General features: G+C 42.3%; 1 protein-coding gene across 7 annotated transcripts in view; it reads left to right on the forward strand.

The window, feature by feature from the left end:
• LOC111865586 (ribosomal protein S6 kinase 2 beta) overlaps positions 1-20851 on the forward strand; it is a 324642-nt gene that overhangs the window by 145150 nt on the left and 158641 nt on the right. For all 7 annotated transcript variants that reach the window (XR_002842993.2, XM_023853748.2, XM_023853747.2 and 4 more), the window contains one exon: positions 14080-14121. Coding sequence is in view for 6 of the 7 variants with exons in the window: in XM_023853748.2 (XP_023709516.1) it covers positions 14080-14121 (42 nt within the window). In the remaining variant the exon portion in view is untranslated. The remainder of the gene's footprint in view (positions 1-14079; positions 14122-20851) is intronic.

Here is a 20851-nt window from a genome sequence, read left to right on the forward strand (position 1 = left end):
TCTTACACATACGGTAGGACTCCTTGGGCGGGTGATCAGCTCGTCGCAAGGCCTCTACCTGTAGACAAACACAGAAAAACGCACACAAACATTCCTGCCCTGAGTGGGATTCGAACCCACGATCCCGGCTTCCGAGCGAGCGAAGACAGTGCGCGCCTTACTTCTGGGCTTACATAATTTAATTTTACTTATGTAGTACCCGTTACGTTTGTATTTTGTTTAATGACAAAAGTGGCTGAGTTACCACGATGTAACTACGTGTAGTATAGATAGATACCCGCACGCAGTTTAGAGCCCAACATATTTTTGTTTGTACCGTTATTCCAGATTAAGTTTGTAAAATCTTGTCACGTGATTAGACAGTATAGTTGATGTTTGGATTTGTAATCCAATTCATTGCTCTGTTGTACAACGCGTTAAGGCCGCTCCATAGCCCAAGCGGTTAGTCGCTGGCTTCCCACCACGGCGGCCCGGGTTAGATCCCGATTCTGGTCAAGTGGGATTTGTGGTGGACAAAGTGGCGTTGGAGCAGGTTTTCTCCGAGTACTTCGGTTTCCCCTGCCAATCTTCATTCCACCAAATTCTCCATCATCATAATCACCCGGGCCAGGCTACAATAGGCCAATCAGCGGCCGCCGTGTCGAGTGTACCCAACTGGACTCGACCTCCCACCAAGCGAATTAACTGGCATACTGTACCAGCCCCTGATGATGATGAATGTGTAGCAGTCGGTGGAATGAGAATTGCCAGGGGAAACCGAGGTACCGAGCCACTGTTTCTACCACAAATCACACATGACCCCGAACCCGGGACGCCACAGTGGGGAGCCGGCGACTAACCGCCTGGGCTGTGGCACGGCCTTTGTACGATTATATACAATATTTGACTGTATCAGTAAGCCATAGTCCTCTATTTTCGTCACCCCTGAGCTGAGTATCAGAGTCCAGTCTTTATTACATTGACAATTCGGTGAAGCCGACTATTTGTTGCAATGTTTACTGTGTCTTATCTCATGATCGGGCATTTGGATGTATGCTTGGCATGGTACAGTGCTTAAGTCTATATGATTTGCACATCATATGTTATCATCAATATCATCCCTAATAGGTATATAGCAATGCTTTTCAGGTCACCGGCTGCCTGTGTGTTGATAAAGTAATTCATAGTCTGTTTCGATTTTCATTGGTGTGGCGTTTGTGATCATTCGGTGGAAATGTATTTTATGCAGACCTGGAAATAAATGCAGTGCTGTAATCACAGACATGTACTTCTGATCTCTTTCATTTATTTTCCCCGACTAACACTACGGCAGGAGTTCTGAAGTAATTATATTTTAACTTGGCTTATAAATAAATTCTTCTTACTCGATATTGAACTAAAAATTAATAATTTTATTTGCATTGTTATTAATTTTTGTAATAAAGTATTGAGCCTGTTTTATTTCGCCTCCGACATTGTTCAGTAATGTAGGATGATTGAAAATGGTTTGAATATCTGTATCAGTTCTGGGTTCTAGATTCTGTGAAAGTATTTTCTTCCTTTTTTTAACGTATTCTATATGTTAAGTAGACAGTCCACCAATTGTGAAGTGTTGGTAATTGTTGGCTGGTGTGTTAAAGAACTCTCTGACGAAAGAAAAGATTTAAGCCTATTATTTTCAACGGTTATAGATTATATAAAACCTATTTACGACCAAAGTGCACCCCAAGAAACACCGATGTAAAAATTTTCCATGTGATCAACCGTACAGCTTAGTTCCTGACATGAATATTCTTTATCTAATATTACGCTGAACACACCACTTGCTCCTCTGAAGTTCCTTTGGCCTTGCTATTCCAGCGAGAACTTTAACTTCAGTGTTCCAACTATGCGCTAATCTTTCAAAATTTCTTGATAAAGGTGCCCATCATATCTGCCTGTTTTCGTCAGCAAAATAATTACATGCTGCATACCTGTCGGTTACTACCAGGTTATTACGATTGTCATAGTCAGGTCGATTAGAATAAAAAGACTTCTTCTTGCTGTGAGGTTCAGTAAGATCTCTTATCTTTTCTGCTCTGTTATACATAAATGTTTTCTATTAAACCGATAGGGTGCTTGGTCGTTCTGAGATAGCCATTGGACTTTTCTGATAGCTTTCACATGCTTCTAATCACACTTTTCTGCGCTTCATTCCCAGCCTCATTATCGTGTTTACATCTTCCCGCCATTGGGCCCTATTTTGAGCCTGTTTCATCCAGCCCCGACAAGTTTTTAANGTTACTAGTTAACCAAACTGGTTTGGTCTCTTCACACTTGCATATATGTTCAGTTGAGCCATGCGAACTACATTTCTCATCCATCCCATATTCTTTGATTTTAATATTTTGATAACATTTTGTAAAGAGCACGAGATACGTGATTTTCTCAATTTTCATGTTACGACCACTTCTCATCTGTACGTTTTCAGGCAGGATGAGAAGCGTAGTTTTACGTACATGTGAAATACCAGGTAGATATATAGTTTGTATGTTTCATGTGAAGTGTTTGTGAAGAACCTCGAGCAGCATCGTGATTTGGGATCCATGTTATGACATATTCCCCCATAAAATCGCTGTCTTCAGTCAGTCATCGGGAATCAATGTAATCCAACCCCCCCCTCCCCCGCCCTAACATCAGAAGCAGTCCTTGTTCTTTCTAAGCCACGAAAGACCATGAAAGTGAAAAGCACAGTTACTGAAGGCGTATATCATTATATTAATATAATTTGTAGTAGAACGTGTCAGCTTTGGGTTGTGTTTAATTTTATGTCAATGAACAGAAGAAGGTCGATATTCCGTACTACGAAAAGGGAATAGTTCATTGCAGAATTCTGTCTCCTAGGAATGTTTGTGGGCAAAGTGATTTTTAATGGTATACTCAGAATGCCTGTATCTCCTTCTCAGAATGGAATGCTTTCAATGTCTTGATTCTCTCGTGGGTGTTTTTGTACTCGACATCGAATAGTGTTTGAATGGTGCAGTCGAGAAACTGCCTCAAAGAATCTGCGTTGAATTTATTAATGGGTCAGTTGTACTGACCAGACGTCGCCGTTTTCAGCTTGTTCACTGATGCGCTATGGAAGATAGGCGCTCTTTTGTTTTCCATTGATTGCCTTGCAAGCAAATATGTAACATATATCTCAATATGAATAGTTCTCATCTCATTCACGTGCGCATGAATACGTCGAAAAGTTCGGGGTGCAGACGCACTGTATAGGCCTATCATAATTGCATCAGTTCTTTCCCCATTTTCATGGCAATCCTGATTAAGAGCATCTCTCTGTGTGTATATCCCGTCAGTTTAGAGTCTCAGAACTTTGTATCTGTCACCATTTCATACAGTTGTCGGGAATGCAATTTTACATACTTACTAATTAAATGACGCCATATACAAAATTTGTTGATATGTTTGTGTTACTTGTAATAATTTCGGGAAACTGGATAGCGCATTCGGTATAGCGAGTGGCTACGGGCTGGACGACCGAAGGTTCGGATTTCGAGTCCCGATGGGGTATATATAATTTTCTCTTCTCCACGTCCAGACCGGCTCTGGGGTCCACCCACCCTCCTATCCAATGGGTATGGGGGGGGCTCTTTCCCCGAGTGTAAAGCGGCCGGGGCGTGAAGCTCCAGCTAGTGCCGAGTCAAGAAAATGTGGAACTATACATCCACTCCCCCATACCCATTCGTGGCGTAGTGCTTAATTAGTTAAGCACAGGGACAACTTCAGCTTACTTTACCAAATATCGTTAAGGAAAGCATAAGAAGGAATATGATTCAGGCGGGGCATGTAACTTACATAGGGAAGATGAGGGTCCAGTGCTATGAAACCTGTGAATTTATGAACACATTAACGAACCTTCGGTTTCAAAGAGGCGGCCAGTATTTTGACGGCCAAAGCGACTCTCGCCATCTCTAAAGCGACTCAGCTTCATTGAAATACTTAATCATACACGCAGACGTGTTGATCTTGTGAGCCTTGCTTTCTAGAAGGGCAACACACTAAGAAGCGTCTCAAATAGAAACGTATGCTTAAGGTTCGGCCACACAGAGCGCTACGTACGCTATCTCCTGTTATTGCCAATGTGACTGGCCACACAGACTTCCGTACCCTGTGTTAGCTGCGTCGCAGAGTGTACACAGCGTACGTAGCGAACATAGCGTAGCGCTCTGTGCGGCCGAACTTTCACTCTGTGAATATCACGAATTTTGTCGGAGTAATAACTTTTCAAGGGCCGGCCACGGTAGCCGAGCTGTCTAAGGCATGTACTGTCTTCGCTCGCTCTGAATCCTAGATCGTGGGTTCGAATCCCACTCAGGGCATGGATGTTTAGTGTTTGTTTACAGGTAGAGACCTTGCGACGAGCTGATCACGCGCCCAAGGAGTCCTACCGAATGTCTAAAATCTAGTAAACTGAAGTGAAACGGAGAGTTTCATGGAGGTAGGCCAAGGCCCAAACAACGTTTCAGTCGAATATTATACAGAATATCCATTTTAATACGACAGTGGCGATGTTCACTTTAATAAAGATCGATACATTCCAATTTGTAGCTCTAAATTAGGTCGACAAATTTCATTGCAATTAATGGCTATGCCTCTGTCTTGCTAGCTAATGACGTGCCGTGACAGAGGACTCTAATTGAGTTCCTTGTCGATGTCACTGATAATTATACCAGTGACAGTGGCAAGCGGCATTTTTGTAATTGGAATGTTGCCTCAGCTGTGGCTTCGTGATATGATTCCAGAGTTCTTCACACTAAAGTAAACAAGACTTTGAAGTAAGTATACAGTTTGGCAGAAGGAATTATGAAGGACATCACTGTGTATTCTCGAGTACTTGTTTTGTAAAGCTTAATTCATTCATTCAGAAATGGCTCTACAGCCCTTTGTTGGGCCCTGCCCTCATCTTGGTTTTCGTAATCTCTTTTACACAGACGGTAGAACTCCTTGGCCGAGTGATCAGCCCGTCACAAGGCCGCTACCTACACACAGAGCAGCACAAACAGAATAAACGTACACACAGACATCCATGCCTTGAGTGGGTTTTTGATAAGCTTACATAGTTTAAATACTAAGAAATCTCAAAATAATATTTATTATATATATGAATACGGTATTTTGATAAAATATATATTTATGCATGTATGTATACTTATAAATTGGCTGTGCAACAACTGAAGCGGTTAGACTCCAGACTTTATCAGTAACGGGTCCTGATTCAACACCTGGACAGTCCATATGGATTTTTGATTGACAAGGTGGCACTGAACGTGTATCGTTTGCTCCTGAAATTGCCTTTGCATAAATGATCCATTCTCATCTCTCCGTGGCCCACGCAATGCCCCCCACCCCCCTTGCGGACCGAGGGACTCAGGTCTGACCGAATCGCAAGGATTAAAAAAAATTAGAGAGACATATAAATATAAATTCAGGTGTTATGATGCTTCAGTCAGTTATTGTCAACATGATCTTCGCATGTGTTTGGGAAACGATTGGCGATTATTCGGCAATTTTCGCGTGCGTTCGGAAAACCTTTATCGATAATAAATATACAGGCTAAGAAATATAAGCATAGCGTAGCATTTCTTGGTTAATTTTTTTTGTTAGCAGTAAGGTGACTGGATAAAAATACATGATTCATTTTCTCTACAATTTTGTGTTCCAGACATTTATCGCTCTGCGATAGACATTCAAGTGATTATACTCGAAATACGGGCATGCGTGTGTCCCATGTAAAGTTCCCGTTATTTTTGTCCGATTTGAGCCAAAATTTGAATGTGTGACAAATTTTAATACAACCTCCCAGTTTCATATTTCATGGAAATCCAATCAGCGATGGAGTTTTTTTTTTCATGCTTACAGATGGACGGAGCGAGATTTAAAAGGTTCTTTTGAGGTTTGCGAACTCACCAAAACAGTAATGTCAGTAGTGTGGTGAGGGTCTGTTTTGTTTGTCTGTAACATTTGTATAAAGATACAGAGATTTCAATATAATCTGAAGCCTCAGAAATTTGAGCTGTGAAACAGTGTATATACAAAGTCTATAAAAAGGAATGCCGGGAATTCAAACACAACTCAGGAATGAAAACAGATACGATAATTTCGGTACTATCACTATAATCACCGACGCAAGTTGCGCGCGCATCCCAACTGTAGTTAACGGACAGCAGCTTGGATTACGTGTACTGCGCTATCAATAAAATATGTTCCGTACATAAGAAAGCACAGAGCGTGTTGTGGAACGCAAAATTTGAATCCATTATTCGAGTTCAGTGTGAATTTAGATGTGATTAGCAACGCGCCGTTCGTGGAGCCAGCTCATGCCATGCTTGACTTTCAGTGTGAACTGCACGGCAAGTTTCACTAACAGATAATTTAAAAGCGTGATATTTACGGATTGTGATGTGATCCAAGCATTAAGGACGAAAGAAGCAGCGTCTCATTAACATTACTCCACCTGTAACAAACGAAACAGACTCCGTGGTTTTAGTCTGCAAGCGAACTATACCGACCAAGCGACCGCCGCTTGTCGCCGAAGTTAGTGCCAACTTTAGCGGATAGAGGGTGTCTCGTGGTCAGCGTAACGAATCCCCACGGCCGTTACTTTCGGTTTTCTAGACCGGAGCCGTTATTTCCTTGAAATAGCTCGAATATTTATAGTTTTAGCGATTTAAATGGGCCACAATGCGAATATATCACCAATGCTATAAACCGTGGGCACAGATCAATATGAACTTATTTTTAAAGACGGAGTATGGAAACTGAACTCTTCCCGTCTGAATAACCTCTGTATATGTAACTGAAGGCGTTTATGTGTGCCCTGACCGCAGTGCTACATCCCACCCCCGCTTTTTGGTGTATATATGCAGACACTTTGCACCTCCTGACCCCTGGCATGTAAAGATAAAAACGAGCCGAATTGTACAGCTGAAATAAGTGTTAGAAATGAATCGTCTTTTGGTTTGAAGAGACCACATATGCGGGCAGCATTAGAATAGTGGGGAGAGTAGTGGGCGGAAGTGCAATCGATTGGAAGCCTACGTCACTGAGGTTACAAAATCATCACGCGAGGCTTTAAACGTTTTACAAAGGTTAGATTCCTTAGACCGGGGTTGTGAATAATTTAGTCCGACGCGCTCAGCGATATACAGATAAAGTCGACTAATTATACAGTTGTTTATTAATTTCTCATTTCTTATGCACAGCGTAGAGAAAAATAACGTGACGTCTGCCTGAAAGTCCATGACTGGTCAACGGCCAGCAATCCTTGCCCTGGAAACGAAAGTCAACAGTGGGGTTTCCACCGTTACAGACGAGTTATTTGAGGCAGACACGTATTCCCGAGTTAGTTGCATAGTAGCGGGCGAAATTAACCCTTCGACAAGGTGTTCCCTATTCAGTCCGAGTGCAATACATGAGAGTTCTTATCCGAATGTGGCAGGAGTTAGTTCGTATCCGCCGAGAGCTAAGGACAGTTGAGTTCCGAGCAGAGCAGAAGACACTTCACCGAGATCAGCGGTGCAAGTAATTGTAATATCGTTATAAGTTGAGAATAATTGTAAATGTGAGTGTAAAAGTGACTGTTCAATAAGTATTCGCTCAAATCCGACAACCCACACAATTTCTTGTCGCGTTGCCTAGGAAACACGCGACAATATTTTAATGACAAAATTAGACGAAATGGATAAAATGTACTTTGTTCGAGTTACTGCCTGAACATGGAAGTGAAGTATAGGTCGAACTGACTGAACCATAGGAAAGTTTTCAAGCACGATTTAAGCCGTCTCTGTATATTTATAACAGAAATGCTAGGACATTATTGTTTTAGTTTATTGTGCCTGGAAATTAAAGGTAAAGTCTGTAAATTATGTTCAGCTAATGCGATTATTGTATAAATATTTTACAATTTCTTAACTATACAAATTTTGTCATGATGGTTTCCAGCCCACAGTTACTTCGAAATAATCCCATCAGACCCGTATGTACGAATAGAAAATTATTGTCCACTCTTGCCGTTTGACACCTTTAGAACAGTTTCTAAATGTCCACACAAGATAACTCCCGAAGCAGATAATTTTTTCTGTGCATTTGTGTCTAGAAGGTAGGTCGTTCAGGTACCCAACACATGCGAAGAATATTCTTAGGAAGACCGTTCGAGAGAACAGCTCCTGTTAATTTGAATACCCGTATTTGTACGCTTCGAGAGGATAAGGCCATAGACCTACTGTTACCTTGTTCCATGTTCTGTCTGGCAGCATTTTCTCAGGGGTGGTTGTCCATATTGTCACGTGATATTGGTGACTATAGACGAGGTTTGCTTTGATGAATGGATTTATTGACCACTTACAGGTCGTAACTAGAAGTAACTATAACACTCTTCCTGATTTTCACATTCTAAATCACTCCACGCCGTCTTCTCAGTCTGCTTTCACTAGTCTTTACTAGGTAACAGCTCCCAACAGTGACTTCCTCTGCAATGTTTCACTAGACGTTTCCTGGTAATGAATGTTAACGGTGGAAATTCATCAGCTTTCGTGGTCACACCGTTACCCGCTAATTAACATTCTACAACTGAACTCTGAGCTCCACCACTGAACGGCCTCAACCTGAATTATCCTCACGTTACTTCACTCACCCGACTTGAACTGAACTGGATCGCCAACCAACTACCTCTCTGTAACCACTTCGCATGGACCGAATAGAAAATACCGTCTCAGACAAGGCGTGTTTACCGATCCGTTGCTTAGAAACGGAATTTCCCCTCTTGTGACATGCGTGTTCATTTCCGCGGGAACCTGTTTACCGAGCCGTTGTCTAGCAGTGAACTATTCCGGCTTTCAGGCGTCATGTCACGATATGAATGAGTGAAATTTTAACGAAAGTCTGTATGTAGATTTGATACAAATAATGATACTGTTTTCAGATTGTGTTCTTCTGGGTTAGGGGTACCGTGTAGTCCGGTAGGTGGCTACCAGCACTTCAGAGGTAGGTAGCAGACTTCACAGTGCGTAGCGCAGAAGGTCGCAGTCCGGATATCACGATCGTGAAGGCCTTCACGCCTCAGCACGACATCGTTTCAGTTGTAATCAGGCAGAGCACGTGTTTGTGATAAAAGCATGCTTATGTGTCAAGAAAATGAAATATTGTAGAAGGGGAACAGAAAAATATTACTTAAAAAAATTGGAACAATAACGCGCCAAAAGTACATTCCTCCTTTAAAGTATACAGCTTACACCAGATAGATTTATGGAGCCAAACAAATTACCGTATTTACGCATGTATAGGCCGCACATTTTTTGACAAAAATTCAAGAGGAAAACTGGGGTGCGGCTTATATTCGAAATATTCGAAATCACACTTCATTTAAAAAAAAATTATATTCATAATTAGTAATACAGGGTGTTCTACTCCTGAAATAATATTCCAAGAAAATTATTTTTTCTATAATTTCTGTCTGAAAATTGTGCTGCGGCCTATACACGCACGCGGCCTATACATGCGTAAATACGATATACTTAGAACCGTAAAAGGTAAAGTTGTCCCTGGGCTTAACTAATAAGCACTGGTCCATGAAGGCATGATATATAGAACCACATTTTCTTGACCTCGACACTAGTTGAAGGTGAGTGGTCAGCTTCACGCCCCGGTCGCTTTACCCCGGGGAAAGAACCCCCGGTATCCATTGGATATGAAGCAGGGTGAGCCCCAAAGCCGGTCTGGACGACGTGGAGAAGAGAGAATTATTGACCTTACCGGGACTCGAACTCCTACCCCTCGGTCGTCCAGCTCCTAGCCAGTCGTTATACTGACTATGCTGTTCCTGCTAAATCTACCTGCAGCCGTTGAATCTTAAAATCTAAAGCTTAACGCTATTTCATTTGTAGGTTTCAAGGTTACCAGCATTAAGATGTCTTAATAATTGAAAATAGATAATTGCAGTGTGGTGCATATATTATGGTAACATATGAGGTCCGCCAGGCGAGGATTATGCGAATATTTGGAGCCAGTCCGTAGTACGATTGTCGCCAATACTGAGGGAAGAAGGACCTAATCAGATTTGGATGTTAATGTTTCGGAAAAATATGTAATCCATCACCAAACTTCCATTTTCCCAACTGTCTCTCTGCCTACCCGAAGATTGTTCAGATGACAGGCCACGACGATGTTGGGATGTTCGGAATGATTTATTTCTCAGTAGTACCAATCCCTCTTCTTCAACATGACCCTGTCATCTGCCTCTGCGGTCATCAGTGCTGCTGCGACAGAACTCACGCTCTTAAGTAAATTAATTTGTTGGAGTGTCTAACAGTAACAGTAATTATCATAGAAGATACGGTTTAGCGTGGCCGCCTTTATAGCATTTTCCTTAACAATAAAAATAAATACGTACAAATTATTATGTTTTTGGACATTTTCCATCGTTTTGTCTTTGTCTATATTTTTTTATTCGCTTAGTGGGGGGTTGAGTCCAGCTGGGTCCACTCGGCACGACGGCCACTGATTGGCCTTGTCTTTGTCTAAAAACCGGCCTGTTTATTTTTCAAAACAACGTTTCGGAGACTGGATTCTGTCTCTGTCTTCAGGTAAAACCTACTCAGTTGGGCCCAATCGATAGCTAGTCCCTGTCTCCGGACACGTATGCCAGCTCCAAGGTGAGGTACATAAACCAAACACAGCACTAACCATCTGCGAGAGTTAACCCTTCTTATTCGAATGATGTCACGTTCGAATCTGGACCCGTAGATCATTTGTACTGATTGAGGATCCTCTTGGTTTCCCTCGATTCCTCTAGGCAAATCGTGATATTTTTCCTTGAATGAGAGCAGGGCTTTTTGTTTCCCCGTCCTTTTCAATTTATGTACGTTTATCTTACAGGTCTACTCTATACAGGGTGCTTCACGACTTTAGGGCATAACTACAGGAGGTGATTTCCTAGGTCTTTGTGATCAAAAAAGTTCATATAAACATGTGTCCGATTTTGGACTGTTACGGAGTTATGACCGTTTTAAACTCAGAATAGAAGGTAACGATTACTGACAATAAACGGAACAAAATAATAAACCAGCATAATACACGATACATTTAAAGTATGAATGTAAAGTTAACTTCGTGAAATTACCTTTAATTTGAATTTACTGGTGCTTAAAGCTGATTTTCGAAAATGCCACCGCCGGCCGCAACACAGGCTGCCGCTCGGTTGTGAACAGCACCGGACATACCAACCCACCACACCTTAGGTAGCTCTCAAGTGTCGAGATAACGAGAACGCTCTATCTGTAGCTGGCTAAAAATAGCGACCCGCCAGCTGACAGACGCGGTTCACACAAGGGCGTGTACGGGAATGAAAAAACGGTCATAACTCCGTAACCGTCCAAAATCNAAGGCCGCTACCTGTACACAGAACAGCACAAACAATAAACGCACGCAGACATATATGCCTCGAGAGGGATTCGAACCCACAACCCCAACGTTCGAGCGGGTAAAGACAGTTCATGCCTCAGACCGCACGGCCACTTTGATCGCAACTTGAGTACAAGCGTTATTAAATAATCAAATAACAAGGGAAAGGACTGTCGTGATAGGCTGCTTAGTACGTCTAATTTTGAAGTTACAAGATTCGAATCCGGTCCCGGGGACTTTTTCCCGATTCAGAATTTTCGTAGTTTTACTCAGCTCTTCCAGTGAAATGTTTATATAAAAGGCAGAAACGTAAAGCTATCCCTGTTACAGGCCGTGGAGACTCATAGGGTTGTGAGACGTCGAGGCTCCCACATTGTCTACACAGTCGGCTAACAGATGGCGGTGAGGTTGTTGTCCTTACGCGCCGGACGCCATTTACTTCCCAGAGAGATTCCTGGTACTCATTTTTGTTAGAGGCTGAGTCGAACCCAGGGCCATAATGCGGCTGGAATAATTAGGTCAATTGAAAATCCATTAACCTGATCGGGAATCGATCCCGCGACCTTCCGGTTTGTATCATAGTGCTTCAACCAACTACGCTACCTCATGCCCCGAAATGTTTACGTAGTGATTTGAAATAGTTGACGACGGCTGTGTTCCACATCGCCACCAGTTCGCCGTTCGCATTCGTCCTACCTTTCGACGTTACATAACCGGTATAGTTCAAAATCGTCGGTATATAACCAAGAAATTATAGTTCACTGGATAATTATAGTTATGAGCGCTTTGTTATGGATGCAAGTTTCAAGTTTCCTCGCCTGACCGCATACACCTTTCGTAGTCTGTTACTGTCTGAGTCACCGAAGCCAAGCGTTCTGCAGTTAGTGTAAAGTGACAAGCATATTTTCATTACAGCAGTCTAATATTTCTTCTCAGTGGAATGTGGCACACTTGCACGCTTGTTACCCAGCGTATCTTCTTTCTTTTTGGAATTTTGCGCGTAATTGTAATACGAGATAAGTTACGTGTATTACTATTTCTTGAATTCTCCAAGGAAGGAGATCTCGGAACGTGTTCCCACTTCTTCATTGTCATACTTCAGGGTAAACAGTGACAGGAGACTTTGCTCTGTAATCTTTCGTAATGCATGTTCTTTTTTCACTCATTGCAGAAATGTCTCCCATTTCTTCCTATCCCCAAGTTCACCGATCTGGCTGCGTAGTACTGAAAAAAAAACCTCCGTGGTTTTAGTCCGCAAGCGACCTATACCGATCGAGCGACCGCCGCTTCTCTGCGAAGTTAGTGCCAACTTTAGCGGATAGAGGGTGTCGCGTTATCAGCGCAACAGATCTCCACGGATGTGTGTGCGCGCGCGCACAACGAAATGTAAAATGTGTAGATCAGCGATAGCGCTGTATTGCCTGTAGTCCCGAGTAATGGGAATAAGGTGTCAATAAATCTAATAATCCATTCAAAATCCCGTTTTATACGTCACATAAACTCCCAGAATCGTGAGAGTAGCATTACTGACTGTCTTAAATGAGCCTGATAGAGTTTTGGGGCCCATGTCATCCACGGTTTAACACCTGATTCATAACGCGAGGTAGAAATTCGTATGCAATATGCGGAAGTCTGAATGAAACTATACAGCTTCTTAATCCAGTACAGAAGGGTCGCATTTTATGCGAGGGTGCGTTCCTGAAGACCTCGTATAATTCAAGGCAAGTTTTGAAACACATTCGTGATCCTTGCCGATTTTATTATCCTTTGAGATTCGTATTATTTCAAACTTCGCGCATATCTAATTATTTCAGATTTGCATAAAATGCGACCGCACTGTACTCCCGCTTTAATCCATCGATAAGAGTACCGCCCACGCAACGTAATGTATCCATCACCTCCCCAGAGGTGTGGGACAGCCTGTCAGTTTTGCTGGTACGCTAGCACGACCTCGGTCCTGGTTGGGTTTGCGCCTTTAACCCAGCAAACGGCACGAGGAGCTTGTTTACAGCAGGAGTCTCATTAGAAACCGTTTGTGCTGTACACCCTCGTGAGCCGAAGAACCTGCTGCCTTGGCTTAGTGTGTAGGAAACGACTGAAACCGTGACAACAGCAGCACAGACAGAATTTCAAAGCTTTAAGGATCTTGAGTAATTCTATAAAGCGGTGCCTGCTGCAGGTCTTGGAAAAAGGAGGTAAATACATACCGTACGAGTACTCTGTGTTAATCTTACTCGAGAAGCAGATTCTGAAGAAACAGAACGTAATTGTGACGTAGTCTCTCTCCATGGTTTCTCTTCGTCCATTTGCATTTGATCAGGATCATCTTAAAATGGCGGTCGAATCATCAACACTCGTTCGTAGTCGGGAAGTTGTCTTGGAATCTGGTCATCTTGACTGAGGTTTTCTTTCATCCAGAGCTTTACTTGCTGATTCGAATAATGTTGGCGAGAGATAGGCAGAAGGGATTACTTACTGCTATTTTTTTTAACGATCGGTGTTAAGTGGAAGCTTTTAATGATACAGTAAGTGATAACCAATTCCAGAGACCTCTGCTATATTAGCATTTTAATAGATGCAATTAACTTGTGTCAGCTGCGTTCATTTGAATGTTTATACATTTTGGCTTGCCTGATTTCTCTTTTTCTTTGCTTACAGGCTGTTAGCACAGAAGAGATGGTAGTGGATGACCCTAATGAGGTGAGTTATTTAAATATTGCATATTATTAGACACGGAGTGCAAGTGAGAGATTCGTGTATAATCCATGGTAGATCCGACCTTCTCCCGGACTGAATCGCCCCTCAGTGTAATGAAGACAAGAGTTTTACCTGTATTAAGGCATATGGGGGAGTGGATGTATACATCCATATTTTCTTGACCTCGGCACTAGTTGGAGGTGATTGGTCAGCTTCACGCACCTGCAGCTATACCCGCAGGCAAAGAGCCCTGGCTGGGTCCCAGTGCCGGTATGGACGATGTGGAGAAGAGAAACTTATTGACCCTACCGTGACTCGAACACCGACCCCTTGGTCGTTCAGCCCGTAGACAGTCGCTATATCGACAATGTAAAGCTATCCCTGTAACAGGACGTGGAGGCGCAAAGGGTTGTGAGACGTCGAGGCTCCCACATTTTCTCTAGACAGTCGGCTCAAAGATGTCGGTGAGGTCAGCCACACGCGCCTGCGGCGGTTACTCCCTGGGAGAGAAATTCTTATTAAATATTAATTTTTATAGAATATAAATTAATCTTTACTTAGAATTTAATTGTATGTATTATTATTAATCATTATCTCATATTCCATATACAGACGAAATTAGGAGCAGTGGGAAAGCAGCTTATCTTTAGTTGTGATAGCTTCTATTGCTTAAAGACAAGTAGTCATTCTGTTTCAATCGAACCATCTTAGACAACGTTACGATAAAATTTGTTGTTATTGTAGTTCTGAAACTTAACTGTGTTTGGCCCCAGAGTCGGTCTGGACGCTGTGGAGAATAGAAAATCTTGCACTGTCGGGAATGTAACCCGAGCCAGCCAGCCCTTCACTATACCGACTCCTACGCAAAAAAAAAGTGTAAATGTTTACTCATTATTGCACTTAAATTAAAAAAAATAACGGGAGATTATGAGCTATAATGTTGTGCATCCTGTGAACCGTGGCTGGATACCGAACGCGCATTCGGTTACAATCGGACGCCTCTCCTTACAAGTCGAGCCGATACGTATTGCCCAAGTTCGCTTATCGGCAGCCCTGGAACACCATGTATATAAACTTACGAAATAAGCCGAATAAGGAACTTCCTGTGGTCGGAGAATACGTTTACGTTTGTTACATAACGACCCTGTCGGTATCAAGTCTATGTGGCATAGTTCGGGCTCATCCGACCAGAACAAATAGAAATCAGGAACCCCTTCGGCGCTCTTCTTGCCGGACTTTTAGGACTCTTATAATGGAAAGCGTATACCCACTTTAACCACGCACTTTTGTTCAGAAATATTTGATGTCAGTGGAAGTTGAATATTGTGACATGACGCCTGAAAACCGGAATAGTCTGTTGCTAGACAACGGCTCACCAAAACACATATCCGTGACAACGAATTTGACATGGCGCCTGAAAGCCGAAATATTCCATTGCTAGACAACGGCTCACTAAAACACGTATCCGTGACAACGAATGTGACATGGCGCCTGAAAGCCGGAATATTCCATTGCTAGACAACAGTTCAATAAGCGCGTTCCCGCTGTAACGAGTAGCCGCAGTGACAGATAAACTGTTTTGAGATGGTGGTCTCTATTCAGTTCGCCTCGAAGTTACAAGAGGAGTGATTCATTCGAGACAGAGCTCAGTCATTCGGCATTCGTATGAGAGTTCAGACAGCGGAAGCTGAAGAAGTGACCGACTTGTAAATCAGAACCAAGTCAGTCACAGTAAAAGGGAGTACACTCTTGATCCTGTAAGGAATGGAGCGAGTCCTAGACAGTCATTGATTGTGAACTCTTATAATTGGCTGTAATTGTAAAGAAATGCCAATAAATCCAATCATCCAATCCAGAACCCATTAATATTAGTCACGGAACCCCGGACACATGACAGTATATTGGTGTTTGAGATATCTCGCGTTTAACAATTATAAAGTTAATCGGTAGTGTACTTGAGTTTTTGGATGTATTCGCTTATTGGGTATGGAGTTCACCTGGGTCCACTCGGCACGGCGGCCACTGATTGGCCTATTGTAGCCTGCCCCGGGTGATTATGATGATGGAGAATTTGGTGGAATGAAGATTGGCAGGGGAAACCGAAGTACTCTGAGAAAACCTGCCCCAGCGCCACTTTGTCCACCACAAATCACATTTGACCAGACCCCGGGATCGAACCCGGGCCGCCGCGGTGGGGAACCAGCGACTAACCGCTTGAGCTATGGCGCGGCCAGGCTTTGGATGTAAACGCACACACATTTTGATTATACCTGGAGTTGTGGGCTGTAACAGACTATCATCGCGTGCTACTTTTTTTGTTCCATTTCACGTGGGAGTGTATTGATCTGCTTCGCTGAGCTGATCTGGCGAGGCCTAATCCGAAGGTGTCAAATCATATGAAATCCAGTACCGAAATAGATCAGAGGTCCCCAAAAAAACGATCCGTGGTGAACAAAGCTGTTCGTTAATGTAGTAAAGGGAAGTGGAATAGGGGCTTTACAAATATAAAATAGAAAGTGGGCGTATTAGTGTATTTATTTTCGTTTATTTTTAATGTTTGTATCGTGTTGCGTGAGTATAACTAATAATACAAATTTCACCGCCAACACAACTGTAATTTATTAACTTATTAAGGGAATTAATTTTTAATTTTTAACTTTCAGTATATATATCTTGTATTTAAATCAACACCTAGTAGTTAGAATATAAATTTACATAGAAAGTAGTCATGTTAAGCCTATTTATGTAAATATGGTAATACACGCTTTACAGTTTATTAATGAAAACGCATAAATTACAATACCTGAGAATGACACTATAAGGGTCGAAACACGTAGTGGAAAATAAGTTAATAAATTATAGTTGCGTTGACGGTGGAAGTTGTGTTATTAGATATAACTATAACTTTCACTTCACTTCACTTCACTTCCGCGATTTAACGTTTAACATTAAAGTCTGCACGCCGCAACAGATGAATTTCATGGCGGCTCTTGGGATGTTTGAACGGCCCCATTTGATGTATATAAAAGTAGAACGCATACTTAAGATTTTCCGGCGTTGCTAATTTATGGAAGAAATGTTGACGTTTTCTCTCTTGAATGTATTTAGATCCAGACCTTAAGCGACAGCGTCTGCTTGTGTAAAACTCATTAATGATCATAGTTGATGGAGATCAAAAGAGAGTTATAAGAACATTTGTAAATCGATATAATGTAAAAATGTCGTTTCCCTCTCTGCGAATCTTTTCGTTCTCTCTGGTGGTTGCTAAGACCCCGTAGGTAAATAGCATATGTCAACTGCTGTATGTTGCCAGGCAACGATTCAGTATAGAAAATGATGGTATTGGTATTCATCGTGCGGCATTATTGACTTAAGAACAGGAAGATGTGTCACACCCTGTTGTTAGAACTGGAATTTAATGAAAGGAATTATGTAATGTTTGTTTTTCTGCATTGCACCAAATTTTAAGTTTCCTATTATTGAGTAAAGATTCATTTAGAAGATGAATCTGATATCCCCTGAAATTTTACATAATTTACAGTCGGTATAGAGACTGGGGGACAAAGTTCGAGTCCCGGTAGGGGTAAGATTTTTCCTTTCTTCAAGTCTTCCAGACAGGTTCCGGGGCGCACCAGCCTCCTGTCAAATGAATATTGTGGACTCTTCCCCGGGGGTAAAGCGTCCGGGGCATGAAGCTAACCGCTCACCTCCATCTAGTGCCTAGGTCAAGAGAACATCCACTGTCCTATACGTCTTCGAGGCGTAGGGCTTAGTTAAGCACAGGTACAACCCTAACCTAGATGAAGAACGGTTCTTCCCCTGGTAGCCAGTGGCACTGTAACGTGAACTTTTATGTTCTGCTTTCAGTCGATTAAGGTCGATTAACATTACATAACATTAGCGACAGGAAACGGACCACTGAGTGACAGTCACATTATTTCGAATTTATTTTTACAATTATATTCATATGGTACCTCACCAGCTACAGACATTACTATCAAAATACGTCTGAGAATATTTTATATTTTACGCCTGTTCCGGCTTCATAGCCAGTCTGCCTTTTTGGTACTTGGTGAAGAGCAAGTTTTGATAGTCTGTCATTGCACATTTTGTTGAGGTCCAGTAACTGTTTTTAAACCGAGCGGTCTAAGGCATGTACTGTCTTCGCTCGCTCTGCAGCCGGACCGTGGGTTCGAATCCCACATAAGACATGGATGTTTGGGGTGTATATGCGTTTATATATATATATGTGTGTTTAGGTAGAGGCCTTGTGACGAGCTGATCACCCGTCCAAGGAGTTCTACCGTCTGTAAAATGATCATGAAACTGAGAAATCAGCCCAATGCTCCAAAGTGGGAGCAAGAGGAGAGAAACAAAACTGTTTTTACCTTTTTTTTTCCTTGGCACTACAGCCCCAGAGGGCCTAGGCCTACCTCCATGAACTTCTCCGTTCACTTCGGGTTTTCTAGATCTTACACATTCGGTAGGACTCCTTGGGCGGGTGATAGAGCTCGCCGCAAGGCCTCTACCGTTTTTACCTTTAGTCACTTAATATTACGTTTAGAGAATGCCCCGAGTTTTACTTTCGGACAGTAAACTTGATAGTGACATGGCCTTATAAATGGATAATAAGATATTCTTCCCTGTCTCGTTCAGTGGTGTCATTAAGAAATGCAAATCTTTCTGTTTGCTGTTTAGATTTGTGTGTTCATTTATTGATTCTTGGCGTATTTAACTGCACCTTTTCACTTAATTAAGTTCGCAGCATCGGATTGCAGGTACCGTTTGGGAAAAGTATGGAAAGATATGGTCGTGACCTATTTTAACATACTCTCCCGTCGTTTTTTTGGTTGAATCGGAAAGACTCAGTATAGTTATCCTTTCTGCCCTTCGTAACACGCGAAATAGAAGGGGTAACCTCGACATTTAAAACTAATTTTGTATCTCTAGAGGAAAACCTTTGGTTATGGTTGTAACGACATACCAGGAATTGGGTAGAGACACTTTGACGCATGGGGCATCAATAAATATGGTAAAACGCGTCCAGTGTATAAATTGCATATTGAGTTCCCTCTGGGATACCAATGACAGAAGGTTTGGTTTTCAGCTTCATTTTGTTTTTTTGTTTAAATTGGAAATAACCTCTTCATACAAGAGTTTGGCTCCACGTGCCTGTACAACACGTCATCTTCCGGCTCAAGCAGGTTTTTCTGAGCCCACGCCCCTACTTCTGTCCCCATGTTTCTCCTACCTGTGCAAGACCTGCACTCTAGTGATCGTGAGTGTAAGTTGATATTTTACCGACAGATATCTGTAGTTTTTTTTATTGCTAGTGGGGTGGGACTAAGTTCCTTGTACTGCGGCCACTTCTGGCCTATTGTACCAGCCCCAGATGATAGGTGAGGGTGATTGTGGAGCAATTGGTGGAATGAAGATTGGCAAGGGAAACCGAAGTACTCGGAGAAAACCTGCCCCAGCGCCACTTTGTCCACCACAAATCCCACTTGACCAGACCCGGGATCGAACCCGGGCCCCCGGGGTGGGAAGCCAGCGACTAACCGCTTGAGCTATGGCGCGGCCTACATCTGTAGTTACACGCGGAATTATTCTCATTCTCAGCGGTGTTCTTTTTTTGAGAATTTGAAGTGGAAATTAAAACTTCGCATAACAAGAAATTCTGTAAAGAAGTTAACAGGGGATAATTTTCCTTTAAAGTCTTAACTCAATATGGTGAAGCAAGTAAGAACTATAAATTAATTATAGAATTTAGTGATTCATTTCTGTGTAGAATTTAAACTACTACAAATTCCAATTTGGCTTAATTTTTTCGGAAATAGTATCGAAGCTTCGCTCCATCGACATCTTGTTTTTAAGACTGAACGATACACATAAAATGTTATTCAAAATCTGTATGTTAATTGTAGACTTATGTGCGGATCTTCATTGGAACATTTCACCATTTCCAATGGTTCGTAAGTTACCATCATGAAATTGTTGGCAAAATATACGTTTCGTGTAGCCACCATTCTACCCCCAAAATTATAAAGTGACGTAAGTTATTTCTCCACCCTGGGTCACATTCATAATCGACCCTATTTATGGGGTCGGTGAATGTTGAGGTCCCCATTTGGTCAAGCATTTTTCCCGCCTTTTATGGACTCTATGGGTTCATTGCTCTATTTACAAGAACCCTTAATTATACCCTAATGTGAATCACTTGAATCCAGTCCTCATATTTATACCCTATTTCTCCTGAAATCTATTTTAATATTATCACATGTAAGGGTATCTTATAAGACGTGTTTTTGGATTTGATGAATGGATTTATTGCACCTTATTCACACACAGAACTCGGGACTACACGCAATACAGCACTATCACCATTGTACACACTTGAAGTTCACACTTTCACTCGCACTAGGATTCTCAGTCTTCACTAGTCGTATCCAGGCAACGGATTTATCACAGCCTCACTGTCACTTAAAATCACTCATGTAGTCTTCTTTGCACCGCATATTTTTTTCTTTCCATCATTCTGCAGGCCCCCTCGTTGGTGTCTCCACCTTATCGTGGTGAGGGGGTTTGAGTATGCCAAGGACCCTGAGAGCTATACCAGCGGTAGCGTAGCTACTGGCAGGGCCTCCCTTGCTGGACAGGTCAAAGGGTAGGCATCAGACGAAGAGAGACACCAAAAACCAAAAACTGATGCCGGAAGCAGCGTCATCAGCAGCGA

This window comes from Cryptotermes secundus, unplaced genomic scaffold (genome assembly GCF_002891405.2).
Source record: "Cryptotermes secundus unplaced genomic scaffold, Csec_1.0 scaffold1137, whole genome shotgun sequence".
Classification (NCBI taxonomy): domain Eukaryota; kingdom Metazoa; phylum Arthropoda; class Insecta; order Blattodea; family Kalotermitidae; genus Cryptotermes; species Cryptotermes secundus.